Source organism: Pleurodeles waltl, chromosome 3_1, assembly GCF_031143425.1.
Source record: "Pleurodeles waltl isolate 20211129_DDA chromosome 3_1, aPleWal1.hap1.20221129, whole genome shotgun sequence".
NCBI lineage: Eukaryota > Metazoa > Chordata > Amphibia > Caudata > Salamandridae > Pleurodeles > Pleurodeles waltl.
In genome coordinates, this window is record NC_090440.1 from 1976614181 (window position 1) to 1976633446 (window position 19266).

The window sequence follows — 19266 nt, forward strand, 5'->3', positions numbered from 1 at the left end:
TTTTTTGTGATTGAGCGTGTTGTCATGCTTTCCCTTTTGTCTGATGTTGTGTTTCTTCATCCCCACTGGTGGATTTGGACTTGGATTTGGTCTTCTTGAAATTCTGTTGTATACCCTTTCAGCAATGTGTTAATTCCTCTAAAAACAAAGATGGATGGGTTCCCCCGGGAGTTAGTAAGTTCACCAAAGACCCTTTAGTAGGAGTGTCCAAACTACTGCTGGAGATGCTCGAAACATCTGACAAACTACTTGGTGACGACACATTGGTAAGGTTAGAGTCAGGCATCTTAAAATGGGTATTAGTTTTGACCTGGGGGGGGGGAAGAATCACAAATCAGACAAAAAGCAGGGCGTGACAACAAGCTCGATCACAAAAAGTCAGAGAAAATTACCACTACTTCTACTTCATGGCAAATTACCACAGAGGCGGACCAGGGGTGGAATGTGGTTATCATGGACAGATCGGACTATATGTCTGAAATTAACAGACAATTGGGTGACACACTAGCTTATATTCGCCTACCTGACAATCTCCTGCCTAGGATTACTAGTGCATTAGGTAACAGACTGGCCTTTTGGAAAAACATGTGCCTCCTCTCTGACTACGAGTATAGATACATGCACAATAACACACCACGAGCACCTTTCATCTATATTTTACCTAAAGTCTACAAACCTTGGACCTTTCCCCCTGGTAGACCTATCATTTCAGGCATTGGCTCACCTACCGAACACATATCAGAGTACAGTGACTCCTTTCTCCATCCATTGGTACGGAACTTACCCTCTTTCATGCAGGACACGAGAGACCTATTATGCCAACTTGAAGACGTGGATTGGACTGATGACTGTTGCTTTGTAAGCCTAAATGTCAACTCACTTTACACATACATCCCCTTGGAACGGGGTCTTGACATTCTATCAATGGCACTTGCTGATAGAGACGCAACGCTCTATGAACACACTCAAATGCTACTTGACCTCACACGACTAGTTCTAGAGAACAATGTTTTCCTGCATGAGGGCCAATGGTACCAACGATGCCAGAGGGTGGCCATGGGAGCAAAATTCTTACCCTCTTGTGCAAACCTATACATGGGCCAATTCGAAAAAACTACATCTCTGGACAATCTGTCCCACCAAAATTACCCAACACATTATTTTCTGGGGGAAGTATATTGATGACATACTCACCATTTGGACGGGCGACAGACAGGACCTTGACATACTGATAGAACACCTCAATTCCAACCACTACAATTTGGTCTTTACACACAAAGCGGACTGTGCCCAAATAGAGTTCCTTGATTTCCTCCTATACATCACCAACAACAAGATCTCCTCCAGACTATACAGGAAACCTACTGCATGCAACTACATTCTCCATGCACTCAGTGCACATCCCACTGTCCAGATTAAAGCCATACCGTGTGGCGAAATGGTTAGAACCCGAGGCAATTGTAGTGACAGTGAGACTTTCACACAGGAGATGGAGTTACTAGCTCAACGTTTCTGCAATAGAGGATACCCAGAAGACACAATCTCCAGGGCTACCAAACGTATCCAAACAAAGGCACTCCCTACTCATCAAAATTTACAAAAAATCAAGCACCAACAGAAGAAAGGTTTTTTCTTTTGTTACCAGACTCAGTCCCGCCAGCAAATCACTGTTTCGCATACTCAAGAAACATTGGCACCTGCTACTTTTAGATCCTGGGCTAGGGACTGTTATTGGCAAAACACCTTCAATTTCACACAGCATGGGTCGTACTCTGAGGAACATTTTCTGTCCTAGCTTCATCTCACCTCTCCCTCAGACTCACCCTCCAACGTGGTTACCCAGCAAACCTGCTGGTTTCCACAAGTGTGGTTGCTGCTTCTCATGTCAACTGGCTCTTAACAAAACTTTGTCTTTTACATACAACACAGGGGTCATCTACCATGTTAGACAGTTCATTAATTGTAACACAAGATGCACGGTTTACTGTATTATCTGTGTATGTGGACTCATTTACGCGGGTAGCACGATTCGCCCTCTAAAAGAACGCATACAAGAACAAATCAGAGCAATCAGAAACTACAATGCCAGCTATCCCCTTGCAACACACTTCAACTCACAACATGAAGAAGCCAACATTCTTAACATCAGATTCCACGGTATCACCCATGTATCCACATCACCCAGACTGGGGGATAGAACTAGAGAATTACGCAAGTGTGAGGCCAAATGGATACTCAAACTCCGGGCAGCGGAAAAAGGTCTTAATATTGACAGGGAATTACATGTGTTCCTAACTTAATATATATATATTTTTTCTCTGTGAATATATGGCCATTTCACATACTGAGATCTCCAACTGTATTTTTAGTACCTTGTATTACATATCATATACTTGTTTGAAACATCTACATGTTTACTGGTTGTCTATTTATATCAGACTAAGCCTTGAAACCTGCCTTAATCCTGTTACACACACAGTATAGGATCTCATTTTCATATCTCATACAATATTTTTTATCTTGTTGCATCATAATAGCTACAGGCTATCTATGCTTATTGAATGAACGTTGAAACCAGCTGTAACCTTTTGTATGATTCTATGTGTATGTCTAGAAATTACAGTCATTATCTTCATTATAGACTCGCTGTTATTTACAATCTCTTGTATGTCCAACTTTAACACTTGTCTGTGTGACTTATGTAGGTCTATGCTTAGACTACATGAGAAATAAAAAATATGTTTTTGGATTTCTACTTACAGCTAGTAACTGACATACTAGGTGGATATAGAAATATATACATGTTCACCTATTTCTTTATTACCATGACTTTTTTCGCTTACCATTTATGCTTTGGGCCTGACTTCTATGGCTTTATGTTTTCACACTGACAGACATATGTCGGACTGAGTGATTCGTTACTTGACATTCTTATTTTTCTGTACTAATCCGTGTCACACAATACTTGGTCATGTATATCTTGCCACTGGTACTTTTGTTCCTCTTTGCAGGCGGGAGTTTCACTTTACCATTTTCTTCTCAATACACCTCTCCATCATTGGCCACAGTTTTTGATTACCATCACTCTTTTCATGTTTCCTTTCCTCTCCCAACATGGCCGCCGTCATTCTTCCTTTATTTTCACTAGTGGTGTAACAGCGCGGCCCACTGAATTCTAATACCCTCATCCCTAACCCTTCTACTATTTTTCTGACCTACTAGAGTATTTAACACCGCACTATCACCATGCGGCCAACTTTGACTAAAACCGCAATACGAACATTATTCATTATACGGCTCCATAGTTAAGATTACTTAGCGCCCTTTTCTATCCCTCAAGGTACTTTTCAGCAAATGTTTTTTTTTTTTTTACCCCAGAATTATTCCTGAATAATTTTGGCTTTACTCTTTAAAATTGCCATGATTCCTTCCCTGCCCCCCTCTTTTCACCTTTTATCAACAACACTATTTGCTGACTTGCTGCCCTTATTGTTATTTTTCCTCAAGCACACTGCTCTATGTTTACTATAATATTCTTTGATTTACCTTTCATCATTACCCCCTTATTGTATCATTTCGCCCAGCTGCCTCTCTTTTGTTCGGACCAGCGCTTTAATGCCTTTTTTCCTGTTAGGGCGCTTCCAATTACTAGCCCAATTTCCTGTACATGTTTTTAATACCAATCAGCAAACCTAACTTTAATCTTATTCCCTCTGCTTTAGTATTGTATCTTTTACCACACAGCTCTCACCATTATGACTAGGCCATTGCCTTAACACTCGTTCTCGTTTTTTACTTATATACTTACTCCCGCGCCATACCCATTTATTTTTGTTTTATAGGCTTTCTCTACTACCACTCCAACTCCGGCCTTTACGCATAACTTTATCCTTTACTTTCCTTTTCCTTTAGGACTTTACCAGGACTTACCAAGGTCCTTCGGAATACAGTACCTATGTTTATTTGGTCTTGACATTCACTACACTGTGATTTACGAACTAAGCACTTCTTTTTACATCTACTTGGGATACAGGTATTTTCTCTAGACTTATAACCTTTCCAAATATCCCGCTTAGTCTAGTTACCTGCCATATATCTATATGACATTTTGCCTTCTCTTTTCTGCTTTTTAGCAGTATTCTCTGCACATTTTTTCTACCTGGAACCTTCCCAATTTTGCCTAGATTATAGGTACGTCCAAGTTCTTGTCTTCTAACCTACTTCTGCACGTCTACCAATTTTTCTCTTCCTTCACTTGTGACGGTTTCTATACCTCGCAATGGGAACTGCGTATTTGTTTCACCTCGACATACCTTGTGCTCACACCTTCCAATTTTTAGGCATCTATTATCTAAATCTATGAAGTGGGTGTTGGTTTGGCAGCCTTTTTTGATCTCTCTCACTTAGTGATGACTTTGCCTTCAATTCACTTTGGTGTCTGCTCGTTTTGTCATCAACTTTATTTTTTCCATTGCCACGTCTGTTTGCAACTTAATTTTTCACTACTTACCTGGATCACTTTCCTATACTTACCTATACTTTGTGCACCCAGATGCTCTATTTTTTTATATGTTTAGTCCTAAATATATATTGTATATACATCTCTTACAGCCTTGAAGATGTCACTGTGTGATGAAACACGTGTTGGCTGAGCCTGATTGACTTGTCTTCCTACTCACCAGACTGTTGTTTCAAAATAAAACATGCTTCCTATGAGAAACGTGAAACAGTGATTCATTTAATTTATTGACGGATTCTTCATACTTTGAATTTACTGGTGTACTGTATTACTGTTTTAGTTCTTGTGTGCTGTGGTCATATTTGTTTATTGGGAATTAGGAGGTGTTCTGTGCTGGAGCAGTGAATAATAAACGAGCAGCCCCTGCTGCTCATTTATTTTTCATTTTGGTGCCCCAGTGCCCACTGGGGACACACTTTTTTAAAGAAATTATTGGGGAGGGGTCTTGCAGCCCTCCTTCTTTAGCATTTAAAGCCCCCGGACTATATCCCCTGGGGCCTTTTTTTGTTAATAAAGGGGAGAGGAGGGCATGGCCTCCTTTCCCAAGCCAACTTGGGCCCCAGAGATCCCATCTCCCAGGGCCTTTATTTTTCAATAAGGAGAGGGTAGCATGTGGGCCAATGCTCTGAGCCTTCTTGGAACCCTGGCACCCCATCCCCGGGGCCTTTATGCCCCCTTCCTGAGCCTTCTTGGTCCACCGGGACCCCATCTATGGGGTTTTTCTCTTTTAATTAAGGGAAGGGGGTATGCAGCCCTTTCACTGAGTGTTTGTGGCCTGGCAACCCCCATCTTCCTGGACCTTAGGTGGGTGCCCTAGTGCCCACCTGGAGCACCCAGAAACCATTAGTTGGTGCTGCAGGTGGAGCCCCAGATCCCCACAGCCCCCTAGCTCTCCATATGCACCTGTCCTGGGTGCATCGAGAGACACCTTTGCTGCCGCCAAGAGAGGGCGATTGTTTTTGCTTACTCCCTCCGGGTGGGAGCAATTTGTTTTTCTCTAACCACAAGAGGGCAGGTAGGTAAGCAAAAGTCTACTCTCACATGGTGGGAGCATGTTCAAACCTCCTGCCATTGTGTCCCGAGGACGGACTCCCCAAGACAAAGTGCGTGAGACAGTCCTGAGTGGTTCCCCGGGCCTATTAAGGATCAAGGATAGATTTGATAGAATTCGAGATGTGGTCAGTGAGACCTCCTTAAGGTTCAGGGAGAGGCCACGATGCCCCCCCACCATAAAAAAGCCGATTTTGCTCTGGGCCCTACCTCACACCAGGGAGGAGATTCTTAACAGCATGGGAGCCCATGATTTCTTTTGTTTTTATTGCAATGGATCCTCCACAAATTTGCAGCAAAAAAAATGTTTTTGTCCCCAGGCGAGGTCTCTCTGGTGTGCACCACCAGTATCCCTACCCTGCACCCAACATGGCTGCTGCCACATCCTTGATGATGTGGTGGCAGCCAATCAGACCTCACCATGAGATCTGCCAGCCCTGAGGATCCTCAGTGGCATGATATATACAAAGTTTTTGAGCATTCATTTCTTTAAAAATACTACACAGGTTTACTCCAACTCACCAAAAGCACTTTATCTGGACCAAAATCTAGCTTTCTGCTAAATTTGGTGTAAATCAGTTCAGCGGTTTGAGCTGTAGCTATGTCTAAAGTTCCTATGGAAAAATGAATAGGGACCCCTTTTCTCTCAGCCTCCACTCAATGAATCATGCAAAACTTTCCAGGAAGGAGCTGAGGTGGAAGAACTTTTTCCCTGGGAAGTTTTGTGATGGTTCATAAAAGTTATTAAGAAAGTAAAAATGATTTTCCTATGAAAACTTGGCCCTAACTATTATTACAACTACTAGTGGGACTGCTACTGGGCAGGATATATATATATATATATATACATATATATATATATATAGAGAGAGAGAGAGAGATATGTATAGACACAGCCCACTCCAACACTGTCAAAGCACAAACATGGGGGCACTCCAGAAGAATTGGTGAGTATCTCCAATTTCTCTTGTAATATAAACACAATCCAGTAATCACCACTGAAAATAGACTATGAACATTTTGCAATCAAATCAAAAATGAATACTTCTCAATCAATGTGAATTTTTCATATCTTCCTCATCACAACAATAAATATGAATCCCCAAAAAATCTATATATAAATGTAAAGATAAATATCCACCATTTTATTTAGAAATTAATTCATGTTTACTCATGTCATTATTCCGATGGTAATCAGTACAGTGATTAGTTGGAGGAAAGCACTTCACTATTATAGGCCAGTGCCCTAGATCTGACCAAATTCAAGTGACGCTCATATTCATGTGATCTTCACAACGTTAATTATTAAATCCAAATATATATGTATATATATATACACATATATATATATATATACATATGTACATACATATATGTGTATATACATATATATATATATATATATATATACATACATATATATATATATACATATATATATTACTTACTGGCGATCACTAGTAGGCAGTTATAGTTAGGACCTGTATTCCATAGGAAAACCGTTTTTTGACTTGGCTATATCTTTGGTGCCATTAGTCGAAGCTTCATGAAATTTACCAAAAAAAGTCTCACATTGGGTCTTGTTGTGCATGGAAAGTTCAGGGTAATCCATCAAGCAGGGGCCAAGAAAAAGTGCATAGAGTCCCATAGAGATTTTAGACATGACTACAGCCCGAATAGCTAGTCGGAATTACATCAAATTTGGCAGAAAGGTACCTTTTGGTCCATAAAGCACCCTTTTTAGGTTTTGCCTGCATGCGTGCTTGCGCGCATGTTTGTGAAATCTTTTTTCAGTTAAAAATCTTAAAAGGTGCTTGGAACCAGTCCCTTACTTACCTGAATTTACCATTGGCTTACTTCAACGTCGTTCTGATTTATCTGCTTAGGATTGGCCAGGACGTCATCTTCATGTCATTTCCTGTTGTCGTCTTTGTCTTCTTGTCCGATCTTGCCATTGAGTTGCCTGTGGACCAAGTACTCTTTCTGGTCACTTCCTATTGGACACTAGCCAGTGTCCTTCCTCTGGCTGCGATGCTGAAGGTACTTCTTTTTTCTTCTTGCATGGTGTCTTCTTTCTTCTCTGACGTCCTCTTTCTTTACTGCCATCTTCTTTGTCTTCTTTCTTCGTTGCTGTCTTCTTTTTTCCCAGCATGCCATCTTCTTACTTCAATGCCTTCTTCTCTATCTTCTTTCTTTGCTGCCGTCCATCTGCTTTTTTCTTTCTGCACTCTGTCTTATGTCTTAGCTGTCTTCTTTCCCGCATGCCGTCTTTTGTCTTCTCATGTCAGCACTCTTCTCACGGCTTCTGTCTTTTCACACCTTCCATCTTCTCACGCCTTCTGTCTTCTGCCATCTTTTGTCTTCTACTGTCTTCATCTTCCTCCGTCTTCTGTCTTCTTCCATCTTCTGTCTTCTTCTGCCTTCTATCTTTTGACGGCTTCTGTCTTCTCCCATCTTCTGTCTTCTGCCATCTTCTATCTTCTTCTGTCTTCTGTCTTCTTCCGCCTTCTGTTTTGTGCCATTTTCTGTCTTCCCCCGTCTTCTGTCTTCTGCCATTGTCTTTCTTCTAACACGCATGCCAATACGTTTAACCTTTGTCTTTTTATTCTGTAACTGGCTTACAAATATTAGAAAAATTTACATTTCTCTAATATTTGTAAACCAGTTAAATAGAAAAAAAGAGAGAGGCGAAACCTATTGGCTTTGCCAATGCTTGTTGTTATTTGGTGTAAATTTGTTCATTAGTTTTTGAGATATTTAAAGAAAAACACCTTTGTATATCTGGGTGGAGCCTAAGCACAGATCTCATGGTGAGATCTGATTTGCTGCCAGCATTTTAACAAGGAAGTGCTGACAGCCATCTTGGACCAACATAGATGAAAGCACCCAATTGAAATGCATTGTAGTGAATGGCAGGTTTTGAGGGCCACTAAAAGGAGAACATGTAAAAGGTGATAACAGATTTTAGTTACAATTTAATCATTCTACTAATTTTAGGAATCGTGGTGTGTGAGTGTACCCTGTGAAAAAGCCTTCTGCTGGGAATTCATGAATTAAGCTTGAGAGTAAACAGTGTTCTCATGATTTTTCCCTAGAGGTTATGGAAGGTGCTCCAGAAGCTAAAATGAGAGTATATTTTCTGTAAATTCACACTATCTTTCTCAGCTATATGAGAATGAAGTCTGACATTCTCAGTAAAATGTGTACTTCCAACAGGAGCAGCCTGTCAGTTGATTCCCATGTGTTCTACTGCAGCCTCCCAAAGTATTCTGAAGAACAACTAGAACACTGACAGTCTTACTTATGACAAAAGTGTTGTACACCTGAAGCCATCTTGACTGAAGCAAACTGGTAAAACATGAACCATTGAATTTAGAAAGTAACATAATGAGTGGTCATTTTGCCATATAAATTATCGTTAGTGCTGTAGAAAGAAAAATTAGGACAGATTTTAAGTGAGTTCTTAAATATCTTTCTCTTCTATTTCATTAAAACATTCTGACAAAAGGGCTGAAACATGTATTCTCAACACCAGAAGCAGAGCGGCAGTTAAATCAGCAGCTTACAGTGTTCTAATGAGCAACTAGAGTGCTAACATTTTACATTTATGCCAAAGGTGTGGCACAACTGAGCGCCATTCTGATGGAATCGAAGTGGAAAACTGAAAGCATTTTCTAGATACTGTAGTAGATAAGTAAATTAAGTCTCCCAACAGGGCCACCAGAGACAAAAGAGCCCAAATGTAGCACACACATCACCCAAATGTAGCCTATACTTATAGCCCAATGACAGAAGTATGCAAAACACTTAGCGCCTGATTTAGATCTCGGCGGAGGGAATACTCCATCACAAGTGTGATGAATATCCCATCCACTGTATTACGATCCTCATAGGAAATAATGGGATCCCAATCCAGTGTAGGGGATAACTTTCTTGTTTGTAACAGAGTATTCCCCTCCATCAAGATCTAAATTAGGCTTTTAATATTTTCGCTTTTTTTGCACTTTATGTAACACAGACTCAACCCTGAGGTATTGGAGTGCTTTACATGAGCATCAGTTACATTACACAAGGACACATTCATTTTGGTTTTAGGCATCCTCTCAGAGACCTACACAGACACTCACACACCCACTCAGAGACCCACTCACACTCTCACACCTACTCACACACCCACTTAGAGACTTACACACCCACAAAATTCACTGAAAAAAACAAAGATTACAGGACAACATAGTTAAGAATTAGCATTTTAAAAAACCTAGAAATTCACAGGAAAAAAACAAAGGCTACAGGGGCGTTATAGTTAGGTTCTGAATTTACATGCACGAAACCATAAAAGTTCAGCTGTTAGAGTTATTTCAAGGAATTATAGCTCGTGCCCTGAGGTAACTATAACTCACACCCTCACCATGCACTGCTAATCACCGCCCACCCCTGCTGGAGACTATGATCCCTTGTGGAGCACCTCTGAGAAGCTCTGGCTGTCTTCTCAAAGCAGCTTTTCTTGAAATCTATCAAGCTATGTTGTCCCTAATTTCTCTCACTCTTCCTTTAAAAATGTTTTGAAAGTGTTTTATAGTTATAATGTTTTTTCTAGTGATTACGTTTCTATTAAAATTGGTAATTTATTTTAAAGTAATTGGTGAAAAATTGACCAATATAGGTTTTCATAGGCTGTTTTAAAAGACTGAGGCATTGGTGGGACAAGTCAATGTTTATGACTATTAAAGAAGGTCCCTTGGAGGAGAATGGGGTTATGGTTAGTATATTGAGGTCACCCATTACAGCCCACGTGCAAAGCTGGAAAATTCTGTAGTGAAAAAAACATTTCCTAAAGGTACACCATTCTCCTTGAAGTGTACATTTTTGGGGCAAAGCTCTTTCCACCTTTTCTTTTAGTAAAGAGGGCTTTTTGTCGAAATCTATGGGTGGCTGAAGGGAAACGCCGAAATACAAACCATGGTCACCCCATTGATGCAAACAGGCAGGGGCAAAATGTACATTTTGCTGGCATAAAGCATGTATTTCCTTTGCTTCATACTTGTTACACGAAATTCCAGAAATTACACCATTACACCACTTTGCATAATTATGCGCCAGACGTGGTAAACATTTACTACAAATATGCTGTTTGTGGTAAACATTGACAGCAAATGCACGCAAACAACAGAACCTGTGCAGCTTTTGTCAACAGTGCTTTTTATGCTCTATATTTTAGCAGAAAATGCGTTCTAGCTTCAATGTTGACAGAAAGACAAATTTTGGACTAAAATATAGAACTACATGATGAAATTTCATCCCAAGTTATTCTGCGTGTTTTCTAAAAAATTCGCTAAAAGTAAATTACACGACTTTCCACATCCCTAAATGCAAACTAGCACAAAATAGCAAACAATGTTATTGTGTTACTTTAGAGCTACTTTTCAGTGAAAAACAAGTGTTCCCAATTCAATACCTTGATATGATTTGCATCACTTTTGTGGTTTAGACCCGGGGGAAAATTTGGGAAAATATGGGCCCTATTGGTTTATATTAGCTCACAACTTTCTGAGTGGCATATGCTCAAGGTACTGCTCTAGGAAAATGGAACCCCTGTATACTCTGGGAGACTGAAGGTTTGGAATAATGCATTATTTCCACTTCAGAACTTACTCTAAGAATATGATACTTTTCCCATTATGTATGAAAAATGATGTAGTGAAATTCAGAGGGATTCACTTTCTAATGTAATGTAGTGTATGTAATAGAATCTATAAAGGGCAACTAATGCTCACAGAATGAGGTTCTAGGCGCTAAGCGGCTCTCAGATGTAACACAGAGAAGCTGAGAAACCAAATCATTAAGGAGCAAAAAAGGTTCTTTCAAAAACCTTTAAAGGACCCTGTAGCAGAGCGCCCTCCTTTACGAGTTAAACGAAATTTAGAGGGGAATAAGAAATAACAATTGGAAGATCTCAACCACCTGAGGGGGGAATGTAGACCTTAAACAGCTTCTGCATGCTGAAGGGTCCGGATTTATGCATGGCTCTACGAATTAATAATATGACCTTAAATTAAATTCTCTCTCTTTAGGAAGCTGCTGCAGATCCAAAGAATGTGGGGCTACTATGAATCATTGTTGTTCATTATTGTTTGTGGTTCCAGGCCTGGCCCTGTTGGAAACATATTTTAAGCCCCCAGTTCATGCCACTCAATGTCTACAAGGTGCTGTAAGGTGCGTTGCAGCTGCTAAATCAGATGTTCTAATAAAATCATTAATGAATATTCATGTATTTCGAGTAATGGATTTGCGTAGAAAATTTAATGATATTGAGAAAAAAATGCACCCATCTAAAAATGTGTCCACGTGAGAGGCCACCAATGTTCACGTAGTATACTTATTAATGACTTATTAATATGAAACATGGAGCTTATGTTTGATTAATGTAGTAGTATATCATATTAAGGGTTATGCATTATGTATTAAGCTTTATTAATTTTAGGCCTTAACTCAGAGGAGGTCTTGGCCTAGTAGCACGGCCTTATGTCAAGTTGTATTTCTAAACCGATTAATAAAATGTTTACTTAGAGAATTAAATTGCAATATTCCACTGTGCTGATTAAATGTGCTCATAGCTAAAAGTCGTTTCTCATGAGAACCAATTGCTAGAAGATACTGTTCTTGCTAAATGTAACAATATGAGTGTAATGTGTGTAAGCCTGACTTTCTCAGGAGAACAATGAAGACACTGACTGGAGTACGAGCTGCAACAACATTGTTACCTGATGAGCCGGATGATGAGGACATTACAAGAGAAGCCAATCAGCGACATGTGAACCGAGTACTAGTAGAAAGTGTAGATTTGATTTTTTTGTTTTATTGAACAAAATGTGAACATGCGATCCCTTGACCAATAGGGACTTAGGAAGTATTTTTAGGAAATCTAACTTAGCTGGACTGCACTGATGGAAGATCGATATCGCATTAGCCCAATTTCTTTCTGGCCCAAAGGTCGTTATTTTCTTGAGCGTCTTGACAAGAGATGTGCTTAACTTTACTGCTTAAAGACTTTGCGTTTTCCGAACTTTGATGCTGAATCCTGATGTCTTGCTGACTGAACTGATGTCCTGAAGATGAAGACTATCTTAGCTTGCTGATCCATTTGAGGAGAGGTATATTACTACTGATGTATTTCTTAAGACGGTTTGCTTTTTATTTCTAGGTACAAACCGCACTATTTTGATAGAGCCATAGTTAGATGTTTTCCAAATTTGGGTTTACTAAATTGTTTTGCATGAAGACCAACATACTGATGCTAATCTGGTGTTAGATAAGGATTTCTCACTAATGAAGTTCACTATATGGAGTAACTTTTGATGTCTTTTCTTTGCTGAATAAATGTATGTGATATCGCCTGCGCAAAAGGTTAATCAAATTGCACTGTAACTTTAGAATGTGTAGTAGCTCAAGCTTTGATTAGATTACGCTTCTCTTGCTGCTTTGGACAGCCAGTGATGTTTCTGCATGTTTATTATTTGAGTTGAGATATTCTTCATGACATTCGCATGGTTAATATAGGGAAATAAATATCCTAACTTTCACTAAAAGGTGTGGTTATTCATGACTGAGAGGTCATGGTGTGTGACAATTACTGACTCCAAGTGCTTGCTGATGTTATTGATTATCATTGATCATTGATGTTATTAATTATTGATTATTGATCTGCATGTACAAGAGTTATGGTGGGAACATCTTAATTGCGAGTCAAAAGGTTCATCAACCTATTTGCGTCCCTTTGTAAGTTTACTTATTCAGGTCAGATGCACTAACACAGCTCAGTCTGAAGCTTACACATTGTATGCAGAATATAGCGACACCCTTCACAGACATCCAGTGACTTAGGAGAGTGCAGAGAAAGAAGATGAGGTAACACATGGGGTATTTCATATATTACCTGTGAAATCAGGGTGTCACAAGCAGAAGAAAATCCAGTTCCCACAGAAATGCCGGTCACAGCCACAACCTATGAATATTCAGTCAACGTAGTAAGGATTAGGTTTACATTGCAATGCCATTCAATGGTACAATCACGCTTACAACACCATATTGTATGGATACCTTTCGCCTGAGTCCCACATTACATTTGGATTTGGTTCACCTACTGGACAACTTCCTTCCCAAATTCCGGGAGCACTTATATATAAAATTGTATATATATATATCTATATCTATATAGATATATATATATATATATATATATATATATATATATATATATATATATATTTATATATATATGTATACATTACAAAGGGACGGTAGCCACTCTGTAGCTATAGTTAGGATTCTGAGAGATAAGAATTCCTCAGAAGTCCTTTGGAATGTAACTAACAACACTTAATAAATCACTGTCTAGCCACTGTTTTTTTCTTATAAAAGAAAAATACCTTTATTACTCACACTAGTAAATACTACACACAAATTGATAAATATATACACATTAGCATCTAAATAAGACATATAGAGAACCCCTCAAAAGGCCACACAGGCTGCAGAGGTGGCAGAATAAAGAGAGGTCCCACAGAACCCATAAATGTACCCAGGGTATTGCGCACCTGCAGGCCCTGATAACAAAAAGCCCAATACCTCTTTATATTTAGAAAACAATCTAATGGCTGCAGCTTACATCTAGATAAATAGAGCACTAACAAAGGGTTAATGGTGATTAGTAATTGAAAAAAATAATTTTGTTTTTGAACTGCTGAGAGCAAATACCTTTAGTACCTTTGGAGTCATTACAATATTGTTAGAAATAAGGGCAATAATAGTAATAATAATAAAAATTATGACCACATGAGCAGTAATAATAACAGTAAAAATACTTTGTATTATTTTCATTACCATAGTCCAGTATCATAATTGCAGATGGAAAGAGCATTGATGTGAATTAGTATGTTAAATAATAACAACATAGTACTAACATAGTACTAACATAGTACTAACAATTAATGGTAAGATTCTTAGGAATATTAGTATCATTATTGTATTTATATTTGTTTATAAATCCTTGTATATTATACATACAGCATTGGCAAGTGTAACGGCATCCAGCTCCACTTTTCCAAGATGACCACAGAATATGCTACTGACAGTGCCAATCATGAATGTCAATACAAGAGAGAGGATCTGTCAGGGTAGAAAAGGAAACACCATGAAGAAAGGAAGCAAAAGATAAAGATAAAATAGATATTATTTTTACATGCAACCATTAGGATTAGCTTCCAGATCAATGAAATTGGTTTCATGGTCTCTGGTTCTTGTGTGAGTTCAAAGGACTCATAAAATTCAAGGAACGTTCTCTAAATACTGCTCCCAGGCAAGCATTGTCATTCAAAACAAACATCTTTTTACAACAGCCCTATATGCATGGAAACAGTATCAGACTAAGGCCTGATTCACAATGTTTTCTTCCATGCCCAGGTGAGATTTACTCCTGGAAATTTAAGGGTAGAAGGTCGATATCAAGTCACTCTGAATCTCTGACCTGATTATAAATTGGACGTAGAGGTATCCCTGGCAAACCAGTGTGCCTCTCAAACACTGGGGGGAACAGGATCTCTCTTTGGAAACATTTGCAACAGTTCCAAACATTTTTGAAGCACCCGAAGTCTTTCAATTGATCACCCAACATCAGTACTACTTATATGTCTCTGTTATGAATAGTATATATTTTCTATTCTGGGTATTTCCATGCTTGAGTTGCTTGTGCCAATCAATTAATCAGAAATTAATATGTGTGAATAAAATGACTCATACTGAGTGTATATTATTATGTTCTGCAAAGGATAGCCAAGCTTAGGTGAAAATATTCACAGTGTTTAATCTAAATGCTGACTGCTTTGTTTTTAATAGCTTGTCATTGATTTCTAAGCATTTCTAGAAGGCAGACAACTATGTTTCTTCTTTACTGTTGCTATTCAAAAGAACACAGTCTTGCAGAACGAAAATAACTGAAAGGACCTCAGGCGACTTCTTTTAATTGTTTAAAGTAAGAGGTTTTAACATCGATGAAATAAGGTCATAAAAACTGAGCACAGAGAGTGAAGGCTAGAGAGGAATCTTTATGCCAAATGAAACTGAGGCAGGCCTTTGCTCGCTGACTTAACAGTGCAGCTGGCCATGTGAGATGAGAGTAGCAGACCCTGTGATTGCATTGACATAAGCTCTATAGATTAAAAAGTGATATGGTGTGTGCCATCTCTGAAAATCAAATTGTTTTATTTTCTGCTGTGCTAGAATTAGATTAGGACTTATCAGTTGTGAAATGAGGATAGGATTGGTATAAATTAATAACTGCAATCATGTTGGAGTGGTTCCTTTTATTAACACTTTTAACAAACGTTACTGCTGCCACTTTATTTGTCTTTATTGTGGTTACAGTTCATACTGTGTGCACTAGACTACGATTCTGATTTTAAATAAATATTTAAAATATAACTCTTGTGTTCTAGTGACCTGGAGTGTGTATTTCTTTAAAGAAAGAGGGTTTGGGTTCCACTAACTATCCTTATAATGACTAATCGATTGATTGTTACCTAAAAACATCTAGCTTAAGTATTACCAAGTGGGTTTGGGTTGATTAAAGTATAACTGGTTTTCTGATTCAGGTTGGCAAAAGCATTTTTCCTAGGCACTGTAGAACTGCAGAACAAATCAATAGCAAGAACAATTGTGCAATAGAAATCGCATATGTCTAGATTCAGCAACTGAGTAACATCAATTATTTATTAATAGCAACTTATTAGCACTTTAGGATTTCCTCTACTAACCTTCTGATTATAATAGAGGGCCTCATCCGAAACAATTTTTGGCAACATAAATTTGGAAAACATTTAGCGATTGCTTTATCAAAATTGCGGTTGCTACCTAGAAACAAAAGACAAATTACAACAATAACAATAATATTTCATTATACCTCTCCTCAGTATGGATCAGCAATCTGCGATTATCTTTGTCAATTGGACATCTGTTCAGTCAGCATCAGACCATGAAAGGGGATGGTTCAGAACCAGGGACTCTAAGCTATCTGAACCATATGGAAAGCAATTACTAAGGGATCAGCATTCAGCATCAGAAGTTTAAGCAATAAAGTCAAAGATAGAAATGAAGTCCTCAGGAACTATTCAGCTCCTCAGACAGAATAAACAAGCTCCTCTCAGGTGGTTGTCCAAGTGGAAAACAAACTGTCTTTCCTCAGTGCAGTCGGGCTAAGTTAAAATCATCTTAAACTCTTCCCAGGTCACCATTGGTCAAAGAATGGTATGGTTACTTTTAGTCCATAAAGATAAACTTCAAATCTAAGATATAGCTAAACTGTCTTTCGCATGTCGATGATTGGCTCCTCTTCTCCTGTTCCCGTCGTCAGATTTGTAAGGTATCAATTTTGTATCATTTCGTCCTCCAGTCAGTGCATCCATTGTTAGCTCCTGGGAACATCGCTTTCTCACACACTAAACTTTACAAAGTAACAATAACTATTACAACACATTCTAGCAAGCAGTTCTCATAGGAAAAGAAAGCATCTGCTAACGTTTGGCCAACTCAGTGGAAAAGAACAATTTGCGCATTCATTTCTTCACGCAAACACATCTCACAGCGTTATCTTAACAAGGCAGTTTAACATGAGGCTGTGCAAACTAGGCCCAACATCTCGCAAACTTTAAGACCTACAATTAATAATGCAAATACATAATACGTAATCATTAATATAACACACTACTACATTCATTTAAACATAAGCACATCAAGTCATTTTAATAAGCAATTAATAAGGACATTTTGTGATGGCTGACGGCCACTCAAGAAGGCACATTTTCCAAGCTCCTCTCAGGTGGGTGTCCAAGTGGGAAAAAAACTGTCTTTCCTCAGTGCAGTCGGGCTAAGTTAAAATCATCTTAAACTCTTCCCACGTCACCATTGGTCAAAGAATGGTACGTTTACTTTTAGTCCATAAAGATAAACTTCAAATCGGAGATATAGCTAAACTGTCTTTCGCATGTCGATGATTGGCTCCTCTTCTCCTGTTCCCGTCGTCAGGTTTGTAAGGTATCAATTTTGTATCACTTCGTCCTCCAGTCAGTGCATCCATTGTTAGCTCCTGGGAACATCGCTTTCTCACACACTAAACTTTACAAAGTAACAATAACTATTACAACACATTCTAGCAAGCAGTTCTCATGGGAAAAGAAAGCATCTGCTAACGTTTGGCCAACTCAGTGGAAAAGAACAATTTGTGCATTCATTTCTTCATGCAAACACATCTTACAGCGTTATTTTAACAAGGCAGTTTAACATGAGGCTGTGCAAAGAAGGCCCAGGACCTCACAAACTTTAAGACCTACAATTAATAATGCAAATACATAATACGTAATCATTAACATAACACATTACTACATTCATTTAAGCATAAGCACATCAAATCATTTTAATAAGCAATTAATAAGGACACTTTGTGATGACTGACGGCCACTCAAGAAGGCACATTTTCCAAGTCGTGCATTATTTTCAATATTAAGTCAAATTCCATGCAGATTCATAATTCAAATACTTGAATATTTATTAGCAAGAATTCAGAGTTCACAATCCCTCCTCCTATGACTAAATATGTCATCACACTTACAGCTTCTCACACAAATTTTTATTCAATTAAAATTTGCTCTTCTTAAAATGTTTATTACTTCTTTCCCTTTTTGAATTTTCCCTAATTTTTTTTCCATTTTCATTTCTTCCCTCCTCTGATCATTTTTCAGCTTTCTCATTTTAATCACATGATACAATTTACATATTCCCCGTGCTCCAATCATACAAATCACACTAATTAATATCCCCTGTATTATTTTCACTATTATCCCTTTCCCTAGATTGCCAAGCAATTTCCCCACAGGAGCAAATCCTTTGCCAACATTTTCCCAAACTCCAGGCTCGTTCAATTCTTTCAAATCACCACTATCATTAGTCAGATTGTTAATAAGGCTTCTAATTTCCCTACTATTATCAGGAATATATGAACATCAATGTTTAGAGTTCAGTATTTTGCAAACTCCGCCATCCTTTTCCAAAATAATGTCTAATGTCTGAAGAGTCATACTGCAGCCATTTCTGTATCCATAAGGATCATGGCTCCAGAAAAATGTAACAGCAATACAATACACACAATAGTAGACAACTTTCGAATCTTTAAAGAATTTAGGATAACTCCTACCGAAGGAAGTATTGCTCCTGATACATCTGCCAGTATACTATGAGGAGACTCTCTCTTTTGTCTAACGTGATGTAATTCAGTCATTTTCAGTAACTTATTCCAGTCCTCAAGTTGAAATATTTTTGGGAAGACTATACCCACGTAACATGTGCCATCCCATCCTCTTGGAAGACTGTAATATGCATTTGGTCCACAGATGTAATAAACTCCTGGAATTGCCAGATTCTGTCCATTCAACATGAACGTCCATTTACTCTGAAACAAAAACACGTTTGCATTCACTCATTCCCACAAACAACATATCAGTTCTAGATTTAGGCCTGTATACACAAAGCTTTCCTACGTGTTGTGCATCTAAAGCTAACCTTCCTTGTGTCCTTATTTCACTAAATGCATAAGCATTTCTAAATGTCCTTTTCTCTAAGCCTTTTTCTATTTTCTCCTTTAATGCCTT

At 38.5% G+C, this 19266-nt stretch overlaps 1 protein-coding gene across 1 annotated transcript in view; it reads right to left on the reverse strand.

The window, feature by feature from the left end:
* LOC138283650 (multidrug and toxin extrusion protein 1-like) overlaps window positions 1-14954 on the reverse strand; it is a 446218-nt gene extending 431264 nt beyond the window's left edge. Inside the window, exons 1-3 of the mRNA XM_069221586.1 lie at window positions 14919-14954; window positions 14636-14737; window positions 13506-13574 (exon numbers count right to left, since the gene is read on the reverse strand). Of these exons, the coding sequence (XP_069077687.1) occupies window positions 13506-13574; window positions 14636-14737; window positions 14919-14954 (207 nt within the window). The remainder of the gene's footprint in view (window positions 1-13505; window positions 13575-14635; window positions 14738-14918) is intronic.
* Between the last annotated feature and the right edge of the window lie 4312 nt (window positions 14955-19266).